The 21,083-nt window shown below is 42.5% G+C and overlaps 1 protein-coding gene across 1 annotated transcript in view; it reads left to right on the top strand.

Annotated features, from left to right (window-relative positions):
* TCF23 (transcription factor 23) overlaps nucleotides 1-20,857 on the top strand; it is a 152,150-nt gene extending 131,293 nt beyond the window's left edge. Inside the window, exon 2 of the mRNA XM_044063386.1 lies at nucleotides 20,333-20,857. Coding sequence (XP_043919321.1) covers nucleotides 20,333-20,641 — 309 coding nt within the window. The 3' untranslated portion in view covers nucleotides 20,642-20,857. The remainder of the gene's footprint in view (nucleotides 1-20,332) is intronic.
* The last annotated feature ends 226 nt before the right edge of the window (nucleotides 20,858-21,083 follow it).

Below are 21,083 nucleotides of genomic sequence, written 5' to 3'. Positions count from 1 at the left end.
CATAATATGATCCTGCAAAAACAGCTGCAGCAGGACCAGCATAGGCCTGGGCCAAACAGCCTCCCACCATTGCCAAGGCCATCACAGGCAGAGCGTGACTCGGAGGAGGAACAACCTGAGCCTGCCCCAGTAGGCAGAAGGAGGCGTGCCCAGTATGCTTTGGCCTTGGCAAAGAGGCAACATATAGCACATACACTGGCTCAGTAGGAACCCTGGAAATTATACCTCTCTCTGACTCGCACATATAGTAAAAGGGATGCCTAAGTTGACACCACCTGCTTCCAAACATGTATAGGGAGTGTAGTATGTGCATCCGACATAGCCAGCCCTGCAGCACCACCTGAGGCATGATTGACATGTGTTAAGCAATATAAAGCAGTGCTAAACAGCATTTACCACCATGTAGTATATGTAAAGAAAATCACACACACCAACTAGCACAACTGTGGTTAATGTTGAGTAATACTGGGCAATGTCCAGCACTGTTGGTTAATACTGAGCAATGTTGGACAAGCTGGGTCCAAGTATATGAAGGTCTCTCCAAACACCATTATATTGGGTGACTTGAACTATTTTATTAGTTTTATTATTATTTGGACTGTGACTTCAACTACCCAAACATTGACTGGGAGCAGTACTCAAGACCCAGCACCCTAGGCGAAAGGTTCCTAAAATGTATAAACTCAAATGCTATGGAACAACTAGTCACCACCCCCACAAGAGGGGATAACATACTGGACCTGGTCATCACCAACATGGGGACTCAATGCTCCATACCAGAGGTATTCCCCTCATTGGTAAGATCGGACCATAAATCAATTCCACTGGATATCCACATCCCGATCCCACCCACAGCCCAGAAAACCACAGTGAAAAACTTCTCAAAAGCTAATGTCACACTTCCAAAACTGAGGTGGAATCCTTCAAGGCCCCCAGGCCAGTGGAAAGTACGGCTCAAACTGCAGAATCCTTTATAAATGCATTCTATGGACACCTTCAGGAATGCATGGATCATGCTATCCCAAACAAAACCAAGACCAAATCATCCAAAGGCAGGTGTCCTGCCTGGTGGACCAAGCCATAAATAAGCTGTACAACAGAAGGAGGATGCTACTACATGATAGAGCAAAATCCCTAAAAGGGAATGCATCTCTGATCAGTACTAGCAAAAAACTATGATCCCTCATAAAATCATCCAAGGCCAGCCTTGAGAGAAAAATTGCACAGGACACTAAAGATAATCACACGGCCTTCTTTAGTTATGTTAGGAACCTGGGTGGCAACTCCCAGATATGCTCAGAGTTGGTCCAAAATGACAATAAATACACTGAACCCACAGACATTGCCAACATCCTGGTAGACAGGTTCAGTGCAAACTTCTACCCCCCTTCCCCCCCTAAAGAGCAAATATCTATCCCAGCAGATGCTCAGGTGAGAGCCGCCCTCTCCAAAGCAAAAAGCACAACATCAATGAGACCAGATGGTGTCCCGGGCTGCATTCCACATGAACTCCAAGAAGAGCTAAACCCCCACATACAGCTGCTGTTCAATCTCAGCCTTACTACAGGACATGTACCCAAAGAATGGCATACAACAACAGTGGTCCCACTCCACAAAGGTGGTGCCTCTATGGACACTGGAAACTATAAGCCTGACTAGCCTGGTCTGCAAAGCTATGGAGAAGATCATCATGTAACTCATAAACAAAGACATTGGGGACCTACAGACACTGGATCCTACCCAATTTGGCTTTGTTAAGGGCAGATCTTGCCTCTTAAACCTGGTTGATTTCTTTGAAACAGTCACCAAGGCCATTGATGAGGGGAAGGTAATCCACACAGCCTATCTGGACCTCGCAAAAGCCTTCAACACAATACCCCACTCGGGCATCATAGATAAGTTCTCCAGCTTAAATATAAACCCCTATGTCATAAGATGGGTTGCAAACTGGCTCAAAGACAGAACTCACATAGTCAGAATTGCTGGAGCCATGTCAGACTCTAAACCAGTTGCAAGTGGCGTCCCACAAGGCTCAGTCCTGGGACCTCTTGTGTTCGGCATATATTTTTCGGAGGTACAGGCTAACACAGGAGGACTGTGGCTGACCAGGTTTGCAGATGACTGCAAACTGTGCGCCATAATTGACTCCCCAGCTGACACAAGATCCTCCAAAAGGATCTCATAGAGATGGATAACAGGTGCCAGAGCCATGGCCTAAAGCTAATCGCTAAAAAGTGTATAGTCATACCCTTTGGCAAAAACAAAGTGCACACAAATTACCACATAGGCGGGAATCCATTAAGTATGGAAGAAGTAATTAGGGACCTGGGGACCCAAGTTGACAGTAATTTCCCCTTTGACAACCACATTGCCAAAGTGGTTAGAAAGACCTTCTATATAGCCCACCTTATCATGAAAGGATTCACATCTACATCAAGGGAGGTCATTGTGCCCCTTTATTCATCCCTAATCAGGCCCATAATTGAATACAATGCCCCATTTGGGATGTACCTTACCTGACACCTGCAGCAAGTAGAAAGACCCCAAAAGTACCTCACAAATAGGATCATGGGACTCAAACAGATGCCATATGCTGCTCAGTTAAAGAAAATACAGCTCTACTCAGTTGCATACCGCCTACTAAGAGGCGATCTATGCCTGACGTATAAAGCCATGTCCAACCCGGAATTAATAAGCATGCTCCACCTCAGAAAATCCAAATCCCGTATAGCTACGTGCTCGAGGGACTTGAACCTGAGCACAGAAATAAATTGGACATGCTGGAGGGACAGATTCCTAACCCAGAGGCTCCCTTCACTCTGGAATAGAATCCCAGTCCATGTTAGGCAGAGCCCCTCACTGACTCTCTTTAAGAGGAATCTTGACAAGTGGATGGGAGATCGTAGGTTTACCACGGGGATTACGTCGGTGTCACTACTAGACAGAGGCACAGTAAACTAACCTTAAAAAGGGCACAGTAAAATCAGCTCAGAGGGCGGCGAAAGCCAAACACACTTTGGCTGGGCTTGTAAATGCCTCAGGGCAGATAGCCTAGTATGAACCTATGAACCTAAGTAGGGCATAGCTGAACAAAAGGCAACATGCTCATATTTTCTCTACTGGCCCTTAATCAGTCTGGTCTGCTCAGTATGAAAATATAAAGCAGTGATGGGCCTCTAACCCAGGATACTGTGCACTATAGTCATAGTACTGAACCTCTAAGCCATGACAGTATTGCAGTAGTCAACTGGTATGAAGAAATGTTGATAAGTCTATGCTAAGTATTCCACGGAAACCCTGCAGGCACAGCATAATCCCTGTTGAGTTATGACACAAAGGTGAGTCCCACAGTAAGAATAGAACCTGACTTTCAACACACACAGTAGAAATGTTAATATTGGACATGTACACATACATCAACAGATGTAGTGGACCTCAGGCAGCAACATACTGAAAGGTCACACTGGGTATTCTCACACACTTGAATAAATGAGACACATGTCAGGCAGCAGAACACTGACAGTCTGAACTGGGCATGCTCACACACTTAGGCCATGTCGGAGTACAGCAGTGGGCCACACATATCAGGCACTTGCATGTGTTAACCCAGGAACCTCTCACTATCCAGCAATCTGCCCTGTGCACACAGTTATAGGACAACAGACACATATATAATATAGTGGAACCCTGTCATAATCAAATATGTTCTGCAGATACCTAAGTTGTTCATAGAAAGTGGGAAAGCAAAGATGATAAAACCTGCAAACAGTATCAGCAATAAACATTGTGCATCCTGAACATTAGCATAGGTTCAGAGGTCGATACTAGCCTATCCACCCTAGGGCATGTACAAGCCTAGCCAGAGTGTGTTTGGCTTTCGCAACCCTGTCAAAGTAGAACACTGTGCCTGTGAATAGTAGGTCACACAAGATAGCCCATTTACGTTTAGTGCATTGTGCCTCTGTCTAGCAGGGACCCAGAAGATATCCCATGGGTAAACATACGATCACCCATCCACTTGTCAAGATGTCTCCTGTAGGTGGTCAGTGGGTGGCTCTGCCCATGCAAAACCGGGATTACAATCCGGAGTGAGTGGAGCCTCTGGGATAAGAATCTGTCCCTTCAGCATGTCCTATTAACATCTGTGCTGAGGTATATGTCACTGGAGGGTGTAGCTCCAAGGGAGTCGGATATCCTGAGGTGGAGCATGTCCATTAAATCTGGGTAGGATATTTCCTTAAACTACAGGCACACAACACATCCGTGTAGGTGGTAAGCAACTGAGTAGAGCTGGAGTTACTGTATCTGAACTGTGCAGGGCATCCATGTGAGTCCCTACATCTGCTTGTTGTGGAACATTTGTGGCCATTACAGTTGCTGCAGGTGTCGGGTAAGGTACATCCCAAATGTGGCATTGTAACCAAGCATGGTCATGATGAGTATAGGGGCACAATGACCTCACTTGATCAACATGTGAAATCATATGGGATAAGGTGGGCTATATAGAAGTTCTGTCTAACCACTTTGGCAATGTGATTGTCAAAGGCGAGAGTACAAACAAGTTGTGTCTCCAAACCCCTAACAACTACTACCATATGTAATGGATTACTACCTATGTGGTAATGTGTGGGCATATTGTTATTCCCACAGGGGATGACTATGCAACTAATGGCATTTAGCTGTAGTCCATGGCACAGGCACCAGTCATCCTATCTCTGTGAGACCCTGTTTGAATATGCATGTGCCAGCTGGAGAGTTGATTATGGCACCCAGTTTGCAGTCATCTGCGAACATGGTCAGCCATATTCCTCCTGTGTTAGCCATACGTCACACAAATATATACTGAACAAGAGAGGTCCCAGGACTGAGCCTTGTGTGATGCCATGTGTAACTGGTGTATAGTCAGACATGGCACCTGCAATACTGAGCATGTGGGTGCTATCCCTGATCCAGGTAGCAATTCATCGTGTGAGATATGTGTCGATATCGACGCCGGTGAGCCTATGCATAATGGCCGAGTGGGGTATTGTGTCGAAGGGTTGTGCAAGGTCCAGGCAGGCTGTGTGGATGACCGTCCCTACACCGACGGACCTGGTAACTGTTTAAAGAATACGAACAGGTCCAGGAGGCAAGATCTGCCCACAACAACGCTGAAATGTGTAGGACCCAGTGTCTGTAGGTTCCCAATGTCTATGTGCATGAGTCCAATTACAATACGCTCCATAGCATTGCAGAACAGGCTAGTTAGCCTCATAGGCTGATATTGTCTGTGGTCCATTGTGGCAGCAACTCTGTGGAGCAGGACCACTATCACTGTACGCCATTCCGTGGGTACATATCCTGCAGTAACTCTGATATTGAACAGTGACGTAATGTGAGGGTTACGTCTGTCATGAAGCCCATGTAAGATGCAGGCCGGGACACTGTCTAGTCCCATTGATGCTGTGTTGTCCGCTGTATGCTCTCCCTCGGCTAAGGCCATTGGTGATGAGGGATGTATCAGCAGTATGAGTGTGCGCATAGATGGGGTTGAACGCTGTGTACTGTTGATTGGTGGACCAATGACAGACCCTGTCAAACCTTCCTGTGCCAAAATACATGTCTCATCATCTCCACTATTAGTGGCAGTGACTTCAGGTTCCCTGCTGTTTTCAGCCACCCCAAACTCAGCACCTGTGAGAGGAAGACAGGAAACACACTTTACAATCTGTACATGATGTTAGCACACATGAACACATGCACACATGCACACATGCACCCAAATACACTCCTCACTACAGCACATACACGCACACACATACACACACCAGAAATCCAACACATACTCAATAATGGGTGAAGGTGGATGCCAGTATCACAAGGCAAACAGTCACCTCACTCGTGTCAGCATGCAGAATATGTGTTACTCAAGACCATGCAGGGCAAGTGTAGACGGCCCTATTTAGTGACATTATACAAGGCTTTGATGCATGTGTGTAGTTCTTCAGTGACTGGCAACACCCTGGAACACAATGTATGCATGGACACAACCTGCTGTGCATATATTATCAGCTCTGCAATGTCCTGTGCACCATCACTCACAGGTATACATACCATGGCTGCATGTGTTATCTGTGTAGCACACAGATTGCCATGTGTGATTACAGTGTCTGTGTCCATAGCAGATAATAGTGGGCACAGGTGTAGCACATGCATGCTATGTATACACACGGGATGAGTGGTGCATGTAGATGTGAAGGAATCCCAATGCTCAACATGGCACTTGTACAGTGGTTATGGTTGCAACATTAAACACCACACATACCCAATGTGTGTCATGTGACCGATACACCCAATAGCATTCCAGGACATATATGTGACACTTTGTACAGATGGCGACTGCTGTGCATATTGTGTATACTGGCATATGTAAGCACACACAAAACATGCTATGTATATTGTGTATAGGTGCATATGTTTGCACACACACAACATTGAGGTGCAAAGCAATGACTGCTATGTGTAGTACTGTGGTCACTGTAACTGGATGGGGTGTAGTACCATGTGGCATCATCATCATGCATCTTGTGGTCACTCATGGCTACTAATGTGTGACAGACCACCGCCTAGCATGCTGTACCTGAACTGCAGTGCCGTGGCTACGTTCACAATTACACAGCCACTTTGTACATGGGTCTGTGAGGTGCCCAATAGGGAGCATTGCCTAACACGACTGTGTTATGTATTGAAGAGTGTTGCACAGCCCCATGATAGGCCTCTACCCCTGAGGTACATCATGTGTGTGTGTGGATGACATGTGGGATACTGAAGTGTGACCTTACAGCAAGTGTGTGGTAACGCCATATGTAGCATGTTTTTATGTACTGTGTATGATAAACGTGTTATGTTGTGTACAGCTGTAGCAACTATGCCTATCCAATGTGCAGTACGGTGTTGCCACAACTGTGTCTGATGCTCTGTGTATTGCATGTCACTAAGGCAGCTACTGACATTACTGGGCTGTGCAACGTCTTACAGCAAACATGCACGGCATGCATTATGTGTAGGTGTGTTATGTGTACATGGCCTACACCTCACCTATGACATGCACATTTCATTACCAACATTGCAGTTATACCACACTCACCAGCATGGATCGTCTGCCCTGCTGTCACACCAGAGGGACCTATGAGAATATGAGAGAGTTTGTCAGTGGCCACAACTGTGGCATTGCTACAGTGGGTATGCTAAACTACAGTAGAACAACAGTCAACAGTCACAGTTGTAGAGATAATATTTCAAATATCAGTATTGCATAACACTAGGCAGCACAACTGCTAAACACACAGTACACATCTCACGTAGACATAATCTAACAATACAGTTAACTGTAGTCCACAGATAGGGCATGTTACCTGCTCGCTCCATGTGAACATGCTGGGTGGCTCCGGCCTCCATGACAACACATGTCACAGGTTGTTGCTGCTGTTGTCCAGGAGCTGCCATGCTTAGGAGCAGCTCCTCCACTCTGGTGTTGGGGGGATGAATGGCCACCCCACCACCTGTGGCAAGCTGTTGTCTGTGGATATCAGACGCACGCTGCCAGACATGTCTAACTAAATCACTGCAGTGATGGCGTACCTGCTCATATGTCCGGTTATGCATGCCTATGTCATTTACCCATCGAACAAGATCCTGCCACAGTGCAGTCCACTCCTGCTGGTGCTGGCTGCTTCGGGAAAACAGCATAGTGTACTGCTGCACCAGGCTTTGGAAAATTTCATCTTCCTCCGCTGCTGTATATGATGGATTGCGTTGCTGAGCCATCTGGCTGAAAAAGATATGAACAATATGTGTGAGCGAGTCCTGTGGCACACTTTAAACCTTTAACCAAAGATATCACTTTACTGACATATATACCATCCATTTCTCTGTCAGGGGTTACACACGTTCACTACCACTTATTGGTTCTCAGGTCACAACTGACTAACAGTGCCTGGCATACTCCATATATCACACCACTATACAACAGTACCTGGCACACTTTTTGTGACACAATGCACAACCTCGACACAGGGGTATATATCATGGCAATGCACGAACAGGGATCTCATCCATTGCAATGAATGTAAAGTACAGTTACAGTAGTACCATTCAACCACACTAGTCATTGATGCCACAGCCCTGCCTAACATATGTGTACATTTGTTACTATAGGTGGCATACTGCTGTCACAGAGTATATATGTTGTTGGATACACACGTATACCCTGTAACACACATTTGATTGCAGCCATGGTACAGGCATAATTACACACACATCAGACAAACATACAATGCACCACTGTATGCCAACACAGATGAGCATTACCTGTGTACCATACAGTACTGTGTGCCACTACTTACAGACCCTTATGCCTGAGATTTGTCCTCTGTGCAGACTACAGGAAACACACATGACAGTGTTTCCAAGCAATGTGAACACACACCATACTGTGCTGTTTAGGCCTACAGCTTCAGGTAGTACTACAGTTCCTATGGGAGTTGGATTCATCAGCAGTACCACTCACTAAGCATACATGTATTGCTTTAGCCTACAATGAGACACCACGGTTGTCAACAAGGAACTACGTCACATCGTATGCCATACTACTATGTCTGCCTAACAGTACAATACACATCTTTCCCTGGCGTCACAGCTAGGATAGACACTACCATGTCAGATACAACTTCACACTAACCTATCACACCTTTACAGACCTTGCACACATTCAGCGTTACACTTATTCAACCTCACATAGCAGGTATTGCATTGAGTACATGTGTGAGTGCATAGTGTCATGGGTAGGTTATATGCTATTGGCCCTAGGGCCTACGGCAGCCTAGCCATATGCTACCCTGGCCTTTGACACACTTGCCAACCAGAACCACAGAGGGGGTTCCTGGGGTGTATTACCAATCTCCCAAACACTCATCAGGGGTATTTATGACAACTGCTAATGAGGAGCCTTGTTTGCTATTGCTAGGTGGCCTATTCCAGTGTATGGCATATTTTTGAGATAGGAACCTATCCCTCCAGCATGTGCTGTTTAGTGAGCTGACGAGGTTTAGGGCCCTAGAGCGTGTATCCCAGAGGGATTGTGATATGTTGCCATGGTGGTTGTCACCCAGCTATGGGTGTGACATACCTCTGTATGTCCAGCAGAGGTCACCTCTATGTGGCCGGTATGCAATAGAGTCTAGATGTGGTTTTGTGAGTCAGTCTGCATAGGGCATCTGTTTGCGGCCAGTAGTACCCTCTGTGAGGTATGTCTGTGGCCTTTCCACCTGCTGTAGTTGTCATGTGAGGTACATACCACACAGGGCATTGTGGTGAGTTGAGGGGAACACTGACCTATATTTCCCTAGATGACACACCTGTTGTCATGACACATACCACACAGACAGATTACAGGTCTAGTGTGGCACTGTCTTTATCAAAGAGGTGGCTACTGTCCACCTGTGTCCCATGTTCCCTTATCATACCTTCGGTGTTGGGTAGATCTCTACCTATGTGGTAGTTAATGGGTACAGTGTTTTGGAAAGGAGGAATGGCACTGCAGTATCTACACTTGTCTACAGTCCATGCCTTGGTCACCACACACCTGTTGCAGTACATATGGCCCCATGTCTCTCTCTCTATATATATCTATATATATATATGTACATATATATATATATATATATATATATATATATATATATATATATATATATATATATATATGTATATATATCTATATACATACATGTACAATTCCATTGCTGTACACATAGATGTACATATAGGCACATGTACAGTCCACCTTTCATGGTGGGGATATCAGTTATGCGACAGTTGTGGGATGTACAGTTATGTGATTATATTGCACAGTGTTGTGCAGAATGCATGTGGGTGTCCTCGGCCCATGTAGCTTTAGCAGGCCTCACTGGCTGTAACACAGCAGATCTGACAAATCAGTCCCACAGCGTTTAACCAGCACATGACATATATCATCACTGCATGCTGTTTTCCATGCCACAGACTATGACCTACATAGATATATGGACATAACAACCTTCAACAACAGATATATGTCCACCCTTCACTAACAGTTGCAGTATGTCCCTTGCCCTATGCACATATGCAGATACAGATAGAAACGTATTGCTGCCACACATGGATGCTTTGCAGTGCGTAGAGTACTCTTCAAGAACATCTACTACATGCCAATGCATACATATGAGTTACACATACCTTACCTTTGTATATCCCTGCTCCGTCTGTTACAGTTTTGTAGTTTTTTTTTTTTTGGGTTGGTTGTTTGCTTTGGGTTTTCTCCCCCTGTTTCTGTTTCTGTCTCGGTTTCTCTCTCTGTAGTCTTTGTCTCTGTGTCTCTCTCTCGCTCTCGCTCTCTATCTCCCTGTACCTGTAATGATATTATTGCATGTGTGGACAGCAGGTACAGCCTGATTTTCTAGGTATCTGCACTTGTGCATGTGACAGCCTTTGCACCTATTGCTGCCCACCATTCAGTAATTGCATGCAGCCTGCTGTGTGCTGATTGCATTACTCACTGTGATTGCAGCCCACTGCTATAAAATGCTAGGTTAGGAAGGCATAGCCCTTTCATCTTTCCAAGGTGAGGCCCATGCTTGTTTGCTCTGGACACCGTTGTGTCAGTCAGAAGGTTGGTATATGTCTCTTATCTGAAGCTAGGGTTGTAGCCAGTGATATGCATGTTGTACTCAAACCTGAATGTTGCTGCTTCCAGTACACACTTCTCAGTGTAGACATGTACTCACCCCTCCAAATGCTAACACAGGATACATGGGAGTATGTACTTTCTTTCTGAATTAGACATTTAACTGCCATACAAATGTGGTTAGTGCACTGTATTCCTGTGGCACATACAGTGTTTGTGAACTGCTATATTGTAATTATTACGTTATTCACCTCTGAACAGCTTTTGGTTTGTTTGTGTTGCAATTAGCACAGGCTGCTCAACACAACTGGGCATATTTCAGTACTGAGTATGCCTGCCTACACCCTGGTTTTTGCCTGGATACACAGGTGTGTTGTACCTTGGGGTAGGGGTGCAGAACTACAAAGAGCATTTTTTATTATCATGTGAGGTTTATCTTGCTGAACATACAGGATTGCTGTGTACCTGTTAGTCTATCAAGGCAAGTAGTCTGTCCACGTAGCTCCCACCTGTGGACATATCCAGATGGTAGCTATAGGTTAGCCTATTATACTTTGTATGTGCACCACGCCAGTCTTTTCAGCACTGGCACATTGGCATTGTCACAGTTGGTTGTTAGCAGTACATGGCTACATCCTGTGATATTTCTGTGTTGTACTCCTACATAAGGCCATACTTGTGGAACTCCTTCCAAAGCTATTTGCAGAGTGTGTAACAGCAGTAATGCTGATATGCCTGTGTGTTTCTGCCTCTGCCAGGCCTCAGATACTCTCAGGTATGTATTTGAACGGCCTCAGTGAAAGGTACATATACGTTAGATACACCTGCAATATATTACAGACATATTGCAGTTGAGACTTTCTTGGGAATCAGAGCATATGTATACCTACACCTTTTCTGACGTGCAAGCAGTGTCTACTCTCACCTATTGAGATTATTCATTACGTGTGATTCCATAGAAAAAGGATAGGAAAGTGGTGAAAAAGGGGGCACAAAGAGGAACAGACAGTAGGTAAACAAGCTCAGAATGTGCAGGACGGGTATAGGGAAGGTCCATAGCTGCCCATTTCTTTACCAGCAACAGCTGTGCATATGCAATAAATTTGGAGTGAAATTTGAAACCTTCCACCCCTGGGAGAGGGGTGAGGACAACAAAGTGTGTTGTATTGCCAATTATAATTATCAGTTTTCATGTCCAGTGGACATGTGTGCAAAATGGGCAGCTATGTATGGGGCGTAATTTTTTTGTGGGTACAGATTGCCCTTTTTTTTTTTTCAGGTGAGAGTGGAAAGTGGAGTAGAGGAAGTAGGTATGTTCGGGGAGGTAGGTTGGGGAGGTAAACAGACAAGACAGACAAGACACATACAGGGGCGGTGTATGACACATGGGGTGGGTGAACACAATTGACGGGTACGGATGTTTGGAAATCGCAAGCCCATAAGCCCAGAGATGGTAACAGTGGAACTGAGATTCCCACCCATGGGCAGTTACCACTGCACCTTCACAGCCCCGAGGGTGGCTGTGCTGGGGGCTGCGTAGGACGGGCAGGCTCACCCATGAGACACGCCACTCTCGCCTCGAGCTGGCATAGGGGATCAGCGACTGAACGCTGGATCTCTCTACGCACCACAGCCCAGACCCTTTGAAGGGTGACAGGTGGCCCTTCTCCACACACGCTTGCATGGGGGGGACGAGCCCCATCCCCTGCAGCGCTTCCACCCGAAGGTGGCACAGGACCAATGGAGGAGGGGAGCCTGGGCTGGGCACCGGACCTGCTGGTGCCAGGTGCACTTGCCAGCTGAGGAGGGACAGGTGGGTCCGCTGAGACCGGCCTTCCCATACCTTCTGTGATTAGGTGTGTTTAATTACAACATAAACAACAGCATTCCAGATTAGTTGTAACAGCATGCTGTAATATTCCCATTAACCCAACACACCAAGGTTCCAACAGATGAACAGCAAGTATAACACATGCATATATTGAACGACAGTGGATATTCCAACAGCATGCAGGGATGTTTGGTAGCAACAGGCCACCATGATTGTGGGGTTTGAACAGGGCACATGCATCAACGTGAATGCAAATATTTATAGAACAATAGGACATATGTCCCAACAAATATTTAAGATTACACATACCCATTGAGGTGTGGAATTGCATGGTTTATGCACATACAGTAGGGTGTAGAAAAAACCTCGATTAACATCTTATAATTACTTTTACTCTACACTACATTCCTAGTGACTGCAGGTGTATATCCCCTACATGTATTATTACACTTGCCACCATGCATTAGGTTGTGTAATGGATTTGGCTAGTTCAATATATGCCTGACCTATATCTGACATACTAACTGTCCAAGATGCAGCTGTTACTGCTACATATTCCTTGATTACATTTATATTTCTTTATCTACATATCTGAATGTTTTCACATGACATTTTCACTTCTATTTGTGCAGAACCCTGCATTTCTTGACACACACTCACATTTCTGGGGAAAAGATTAACATGCTACTCGTGTGCCAGATTTACTTATGCATGCCAGCCAGTAACTGACTGTTGAGGACTGTATATATTCTTTACAGCTACTAGCACTTCCATCACCCACCTTATATGGGACTGCACAACTCTGGGTTGCCAGTACTTTTTAAAACAGTACTATTTGTATAATGCAAGGGTACAACAACATTTCACACTAAGTGACACAAACACACTCCGGGTTTCAGACCTTTATTAATGACATTACACACTTTTCCACAGGGTCACTCCTTTATTTGTTATAACGGTGCATATGGAAGACTTATTGAAGACATATTATACCTTTATTAATAGGTTGGAACACTCTTTTTCAGGCTCACTCACTTATTTTATATGACAGTACCTGCAGAGATATTATTCCGGGCATATGTTACCTTTCTTAATAGATTACTACACTCTTTTTCTGGCTCTCTGACTTTTTTATCTGGAAGTATATGCAGAGGAGTTATTCAGGCCATTTATGGCTGTATTATTGGACTACAACACTTTTTTTTCATGCTCTCTCCCCTATTTTATATAGCAATACATGCAGAATAATAACTAACCTGCCTGGTGGTGCAGCCTTAGCAGCCTATCTGTATAGGCTCGCTGATTCGCAGCGCGGTCACCTGCATCTGTAAAGTAAATTAAGGGACATTGAGACATACCTATCTTTTATACAGAATCAATTATCAATTCCTACATACTGCATTCCATGGCTACCTACTCAGTTGTGGGGCATTGTGCATCCCATGGGCCTCCTGTATCCATTGCTTCAGGCGGTCCTGCTTCCGTCTCTTCAGGTCTGCATGGTGGTGACGGACCTGCTCACCAGTCCGAGGAACGCCTGTGACACTGGTGAGGTCATGAGCTAACCGGTTCCAAGCCTCTGCCTTGTACTCCGTCCCTTGGAAATGGCCCTGCAGGAGTCTTTACTCATGACGGTGGACAAGGAGCCAAACCATGTATTTCGACTCCTCAATGTCCCAACGTTGCGTTCGGAAGCGTGTACCCTCTCCTGCACCAGCCATTCTAACTGCAAATGTGAGCTACAATTAGTTAGGGTGAGTATTCCCACCTATGGTGCTTAAATATGCCACATTTCCCGCACTTTTTTGTGATTGGCCGTTTTTGAAAATTGTCGACTGACTGCAGATCTGCTTAGTAATGGTTAATCTACCATTACTAAGTATATGTATGTTAACAGTGGCTGCTTCTCCTAAGTTGTCATGACTTAGTGCTTTGATTAGGATGCACAGATTCCTGGGTTCGAACCTTGTCATTCATTTTATTTTCATACTGTCCAGACAGGCTAGGGGGTGTGGCTGCATTTAAGCAACTTTGCTCTACGTTGCTCCATGTTGCCCTATGGTGCGCTGGTTGGCACGGCACGCACTTCCACACAAACAGATTGCCCTGGTTAAAGTGCTATTTCACTATGGGCACCTCTGTTGTGCTGCGTAAAGCGCTATTAAACTATGGGCAACTCTATTGTGCTGGGTAAAGCGCTGTTAAACTATGGGCAACTCTATTGCGCTGGGTAAAGCGCTGCTTAACTGCAAGCAATTATGTATCAGGATCCTTTAAAATTTTCATATTTTGTTCACTGATACATTGGCAATTTCACTGCTTTTTACTGATATTTTAATCATATGTGTCAGGTATTATTCTATGTACTTATTTAAAACATAAATAAGAAGGGGAGTGGTGGGGCTCGAACCATGAATGCCTCTTCTTTGTGTGAACACTTTACCGTTACGCTATTGCTATTTGGTGTGATTTGCATAAACATTCTTTCTTATGCTCTTCCATGTCGGAATTGCTAACTACAGCTAAGCAATGGGCACATCCGTGGACACATGTGCAAATACGGGCAGCTATTTCGGGAATTTAAAAAAAATAATAATTTTTTACTTTTCATAACTGTGATGGGGGTTTACAATGTCAGGGAGTGTGGTGCTGGGTGCTAGGACATTTGAGCGGACTCGCTTTTGTGTGCTTTCATTTTCCTTTTACAAACCTTGCAGGGGCATGGCCGTTTAGACTGCTCGGCAGTCGGACATGCCCCCTGCTTTCCTACCCAGTCCGTGTAAGATTTACGGTTGAGTCAGTGTGCCCTCATGAATATTCATGGCATGCTGATGTCATACCATTCAACTGCAGCCTCCGAGTAAGACTTATTAAGTCTTACACGGAGGATTCATGAATCCGGGGGCAAGTCTTAACGACCATGTTCCTTTACTCCCTGTTTTGAAAAAAAGAGCATTGGTATTTTAAAATGGTTACAACATAACAAGGTTTTAAGACATTTAACAATTTTGTTCATAAAAGTTTTAATTCTTAATCTTAACATTTAAAGTAATATTTTTCTGTGGTATATGGCAATATGTTTTTGTACTGTTGAAATTTTGGAATTTTAACATATGCTTTGCTTTAATATGTTTTTTTAAAAAAAGTGGCATCATTGTTGCATTGAATGATTGCTATTTGGGAATGATATATAAGTATGATTCACTTAAAGTTTCATTTGTTCTAATGAAGTTCCAGAGTGAATACTAAAGGATGAAAGCACTTAACCTTTGGAGCTGATGGTTTTGAAATAAAGCTTTTTTTATATAAACTTTTGGTGTGGAGCTTATGGTAGAGTTGAGCCCTGGAGCACTTTTATTCATTTTTCTTTCATTTTATTCAAGTGCTCATTTCAAATTTTTTTTTTTGTGGTTATTAAATTAAGTATGGTAAAGTTGTTGCTCTGACTGTACACATTGTGAAAGTCACACAGATACTGGAATTCCTTTCTCACTATTACTTGTAATCACACCTCTTTTTAAAAGTAAAGATCAATAAATCACAAACCAAGACATTATTGTTTAGATAAGCTGTGGATTGTCCTCTATGTAGTCTGTATGAATTTATAGCCGACTAAGCCCCTTTGGATGGCTACCGTTTCTTGCCTAAAACCTGTCTCTTTCTAACAACTAACAGTGAAAATTAAAGGTAAAACAACAAAATATAAATCGAAGTAAATCTTCTTCCTAGAAACAGTGAAAGACAGTGGTAAAAAATAAAATATAAATTCATATAAAAACTTCTCTTACCAAGCTATTGCACAGTTAATACAGAATTGTTTAGAAAAGATAGACTCTGATTAGGCGGTTATCAAATTCCATTCTGGTACTCAAATTCTCCAGCAAGGGCTGGAATAAACAAATGCTTGATGTTTTAATCATGAGCTTATCGTTAATACCAAGAAATTTGGTAAACCTAGCATTAGTTGCACTTACTATATATAATGTTCCACTTAAACATGACACTGTCATCGGGGACTTTGGTACCTTTACTGAGAAAAGACCTTACTTTCACCACCATGACTCTTCTTACCTTGCACAACTTATCTTTTGAATATTTTGTATATTTTTTATCTTACAGTCCAAAGAAATTATAATTACATTTCTTCCTCTTTATTAGTCCGATCATTGAATGCAGTGCCCTCTTTGGTATGTACCTCACTAAGCGCCTAAGCCAACTCAAAATATATCAAAATTTCCACACCAAAAAGATCTCTGGTCTCAATACTCTTAGCTACTCTGACAGGTTAAAAGCCTTCTCCCAAAACTAAGTGTCATATAGACGTCTGAGGCATAATCCTTCCATGCTATGATCGACCCATCAGTCTTTGAACTCCTTTACCTAAACAGAACCACTGCTAAAGCAAGCTCCTGCTCTAGAAAACGAAATCTATAGAGTACTTCTCAACCTCGTAGAACAACAAATTTGGACAAAGCTAAATATAAGAGGGTGGGGGGACAAATGCCCTAAAATAAGGACAAATTATGAATATTGCTCTTATAAACTTTGAAAGTTTCTAGATTAAAAGGTCTTGTGCTGCAGTGTATTTTCTGGAGGATGTCACATTCTAAAACTGAAATATATATAATTATTTAGTGAATTCAATCCTCCACTGATTTGCAAGAAAACTACAAATTTATGAGGAACAGACCTAAAATATGAGACAAAAATCAGGACATTCAGCAAAAATCTGGAGAGTTGAGCGGTATGATCTATATTACCACATTAGCATCACAAAATGGTGCGACAGGTACCTAATGTGACATACTCCCTGTTTGTGTATAAAGCAAACTACTTCCCTAGTAGCCTTTAAAACAAATCAGAGGACTGGATGATGACTGCTAATTTTCACTTGGGATATATTAAGATCAGCTGCTTCATGCAGGACATTGGTACCCTCTCGCCAGTACTGGTTGATGTGGCTGTTTCTTGGTGGTCTGCTTTGGTCATAAGCTTAGTAAGAACATATGAACTTATGAAGGTATAATGTATTTCATGTGATAAAACAGCACATCAATAGTTTGCCTTTAAGTTTCCTTTACTGCAATGATATATTTTTTAAAGCTAAAGATGTACACTTAGTGTATCCTTCATATTAAAAAATTACTTTTTTCATGGTGCACAATGGGAGGTTTATGAAATGTTGCAGTGCAAATCAGGTGTTTTTAGCTTTTTCTACATTCAAAATATCAGGTTGGATATGCCTCAAAAAGAAATCATTTACACTTCCATGCAAAAGCATTTAGATTAGAACCATATCTAGCCACATTCTGTGTAAGTGGGAAAGTCTGAAAAAACACTGGATTATAGTAAGTAGCACTTTGCACAGTGCTATTCATATTTGAATACTCCCATATCCTATTCATATTTTAGCCATAGCTGTAGCAATACTTGGTGCCTTGACTATTATTAAGTACATGATTTATACAACACACACACACACACACACACACACACACACACACACACATGCACACACACACACAGACATATATGTATTTCTGTTGATATATATCTACTTATCTGTATCTACATATATATATATATATATATATATATATATATATATATATATGTATATATATATATATATATATATATATATATATATATATATATATATATTTGTATATATACAGGTCCCTATCACAAACTTGAAAGTCACATGGTCGAGACCATATGATCGAGGTTTGGAAAACCAGAAGCTTTTGAACAGAGATCATGGTACAGTGAGGATCAGGAAATTTACCCTTTTCCCCATGTTAGTGTGATCTCGGAGTTGGTATGCATAATTTGCAGGGGGTGTGGGGCGCACACCTCCTGCACATTACCAGGTAAGTACATTGGGTCAATGTATGATCACTGCCCAAAAGCATACAATGATTCTGAGACTCAAGGTTACAGCATAAGCTACCATTAGTCTGATAAAGAGAAATAGGAGTTTCACATCTCTTTCAAGCTAAGTACAATCCAACAATATTTACGACATATATCAGTACATAATATAATTAGATAGTATTTGTTACAGAGTAATAATGCATAGGGACATATGTATAGTCATATTGGTAGGTCAAATCATGGGGGAAGAGAGGAAATGATGCTAATGTATTGAAATAGAGTAGGTATGACAGGAAATGAAGCAGGAAAAGGATATTGAACTGTTGTTAGTATAAGAGTTTATGTAAGATAGTGTTTATACCATATACAGAAATGTTAGCAAAAGAGAAATATATAAGACAGAATAAATATAAATTTGTATCAACTAAGATTATATTAGGAGTACTCAGCAGTGGTCAATGTGATAAGAGAAGAAATACATTGCTTATTACCTTCATTATCATTTATTATCAAAAAAATGACACTGGTAGTTATCTCTGATGAGGTCGTTGAGAGATTTGTTAAAGTTTTCCAGGGCAGTGGATGCAATTCCAATGGTGAGCTGCTAAAAGTGTAGAAGGAAGATGGACCAGTATGTTATTATCAGTGTTTCTAAGGGAATATTTCTTTGCATCCCTGTAGGACAGGACTGGTGGCTCCTCTAACTGCTCCCAGCCAACTCATTTTGGAGTTGTGGATTCCTAAGCAGATGAGAGCCCTGCAGTCAATTTGTTCCTGCCCAGGAATCCCATTGAGCTCATCCCTTCATGATAAGAGTTGGGTTGTGGAGAGTCGGCTAGTTTTGCTGGTCCTGTGGGTGAGTGTGCCCTCTCCCATGACAGAACACCCCATCCCTCTTGGTGGCTCATGTGAACTGCACTATAGCTGCCCTCTAACGGACCTCACAGGTCACAGTGCATCTTTAATATGGCAGCTCAGGCTTACTAGACTCAAGCACCATGGAGTAGAGGGGGTAGACACCTAATGTACCTGCTTGGTGTTACTCAGGAGTCTAGCCAAAACCACCCTCTTCCTCCCAGGATGGGTGAGCTGGCATTGTCCACTCACTTCCACTTACCCTGACAGCTCCTATGGGTGAACGAGTTGTTATTTGAACTTGGGTCACCAGTGACATGGTTAGAGCTTTATCCTTCTTTGCTGAAGCTGTTTTTTGATTGGTAGCAATAATGTACATTTAAGACTCTGTTTGTTTTTGAGGGTAGTATTCAGAAGAAAAGAGATCCTGCCCACTAATAGAAGCCAGTTTTTATTATTAATGATATAACATTAGCAGATCACTAGCTAAAACATCAACAAAAAAGGTCAACAAAATAAAATTGACATGCCAATGGGCATGATACAAGACATAACCTCAGAGCATGCAAATTAAAAAAAAAACAGCTTCCCCTTGCATTCCCAAGTGGAGAGGCTGTGCTCCCCACACCCCCTGATATTTAAATATACAAACTACAAGATTTCACAATCCTGGTGTTTATGCTGATCTTGAAAAAATGTTAATCAGCTTTCCTGTTAACCAAATGTAAATGGCAGGCAACTATCAACTAAAACAGCAGTTGACTAATATTAGGGTTGTCATATATCAGTGCACTTCGTTTAGCTGAGTGTGGTTTAGGTCGACATCTGTTTTGCTAACACACTTTGGTTGATACATCTGTGAGACTGACAATTTATGTATGCAAATATGCAGGGTTACAACTGAAGTAGCAAGAAAGAAATAATGTATAAGGTATTAATCTGCAAAGAGCACCATTTAAAATACAATAAATGTTTAGTTTGAAAAATACCTTTGACAGATGTTTGCTTCTAGCTTGAAACACTATTAAATATGTTGCTATAATGCATTTGATTATTTTATTCCTTAGGTAGACAATGGGACTGAAAATCATCAGAAAGTAAGCAGGACAAAACAGTGCCCAGAAAGTGCAGCACGAGAGAGAAGTCGCGTTCGAACCTTACGCAGGGCGTTTCTCACCCTTCAGGCTGCTCTTCCATCAGTTCCACCAGATACCAAACTGTCTAAGCTGGATGTATTAGTCCTAGCAACTAGTTATATAGCACATCTAACTCAGACTCTGGACAAAGACTGCAAACTTCCTGAACAAATGCATTCCTCGAGGACATCTAACTACTTACACCCAATGAAGGTAATCAGGCAATTAGCTGTGTTTTAGGAGGGGAAATTGGTTGTTACCAAAATATCACGAGCTGTTATACACTATAATGATAGAAACAATAGATAATACTTTGGATTCATCATCTAAGAACCCAGAAAATAGAAGGTGTTACACTGATGACAGCCACTTTATTTTAGTTCATTTTATTTATCATTTGATAACCAGGATAGTGCATTGGCCCTAGCTGACTATTTCAACCACGATTCATGCCAAAGGCAGAGTTAATATAAAATCATACATAATGAAAAAATGTATAAAACAACTTCAGTGACTGTTTACACTGTAAAATCACTATTTGAAAAATAAATTACAAAGTGTTTCCATGTTCTTCTCCATCCATTTGCTTTCAGAATACTCTGATGTCCTCCTACTTTCCAAAAATATGAAGTATTTATTTATTTTATTATTTTACATTTTTTTGCCAAGTTAGTCTGACTGG

This window comes from Protopterus annectens, chromosome 2.part1 (genome assembly GCF_019279795.1).
Source record: "Protopterus annectens isolate FY-2018-M chromosome 2.part1, PAN1.0, whole genome shotgun sequence".
Taxonomy (NCBI): Eukaryota; Metazoa; Chordata; order Ceratodontiformes; family Protopteridae; genus Protopterus; species Protopterus annectens.
This window is presented reverse-complemented; position numbering and strand designations above follow the sequence as displayed.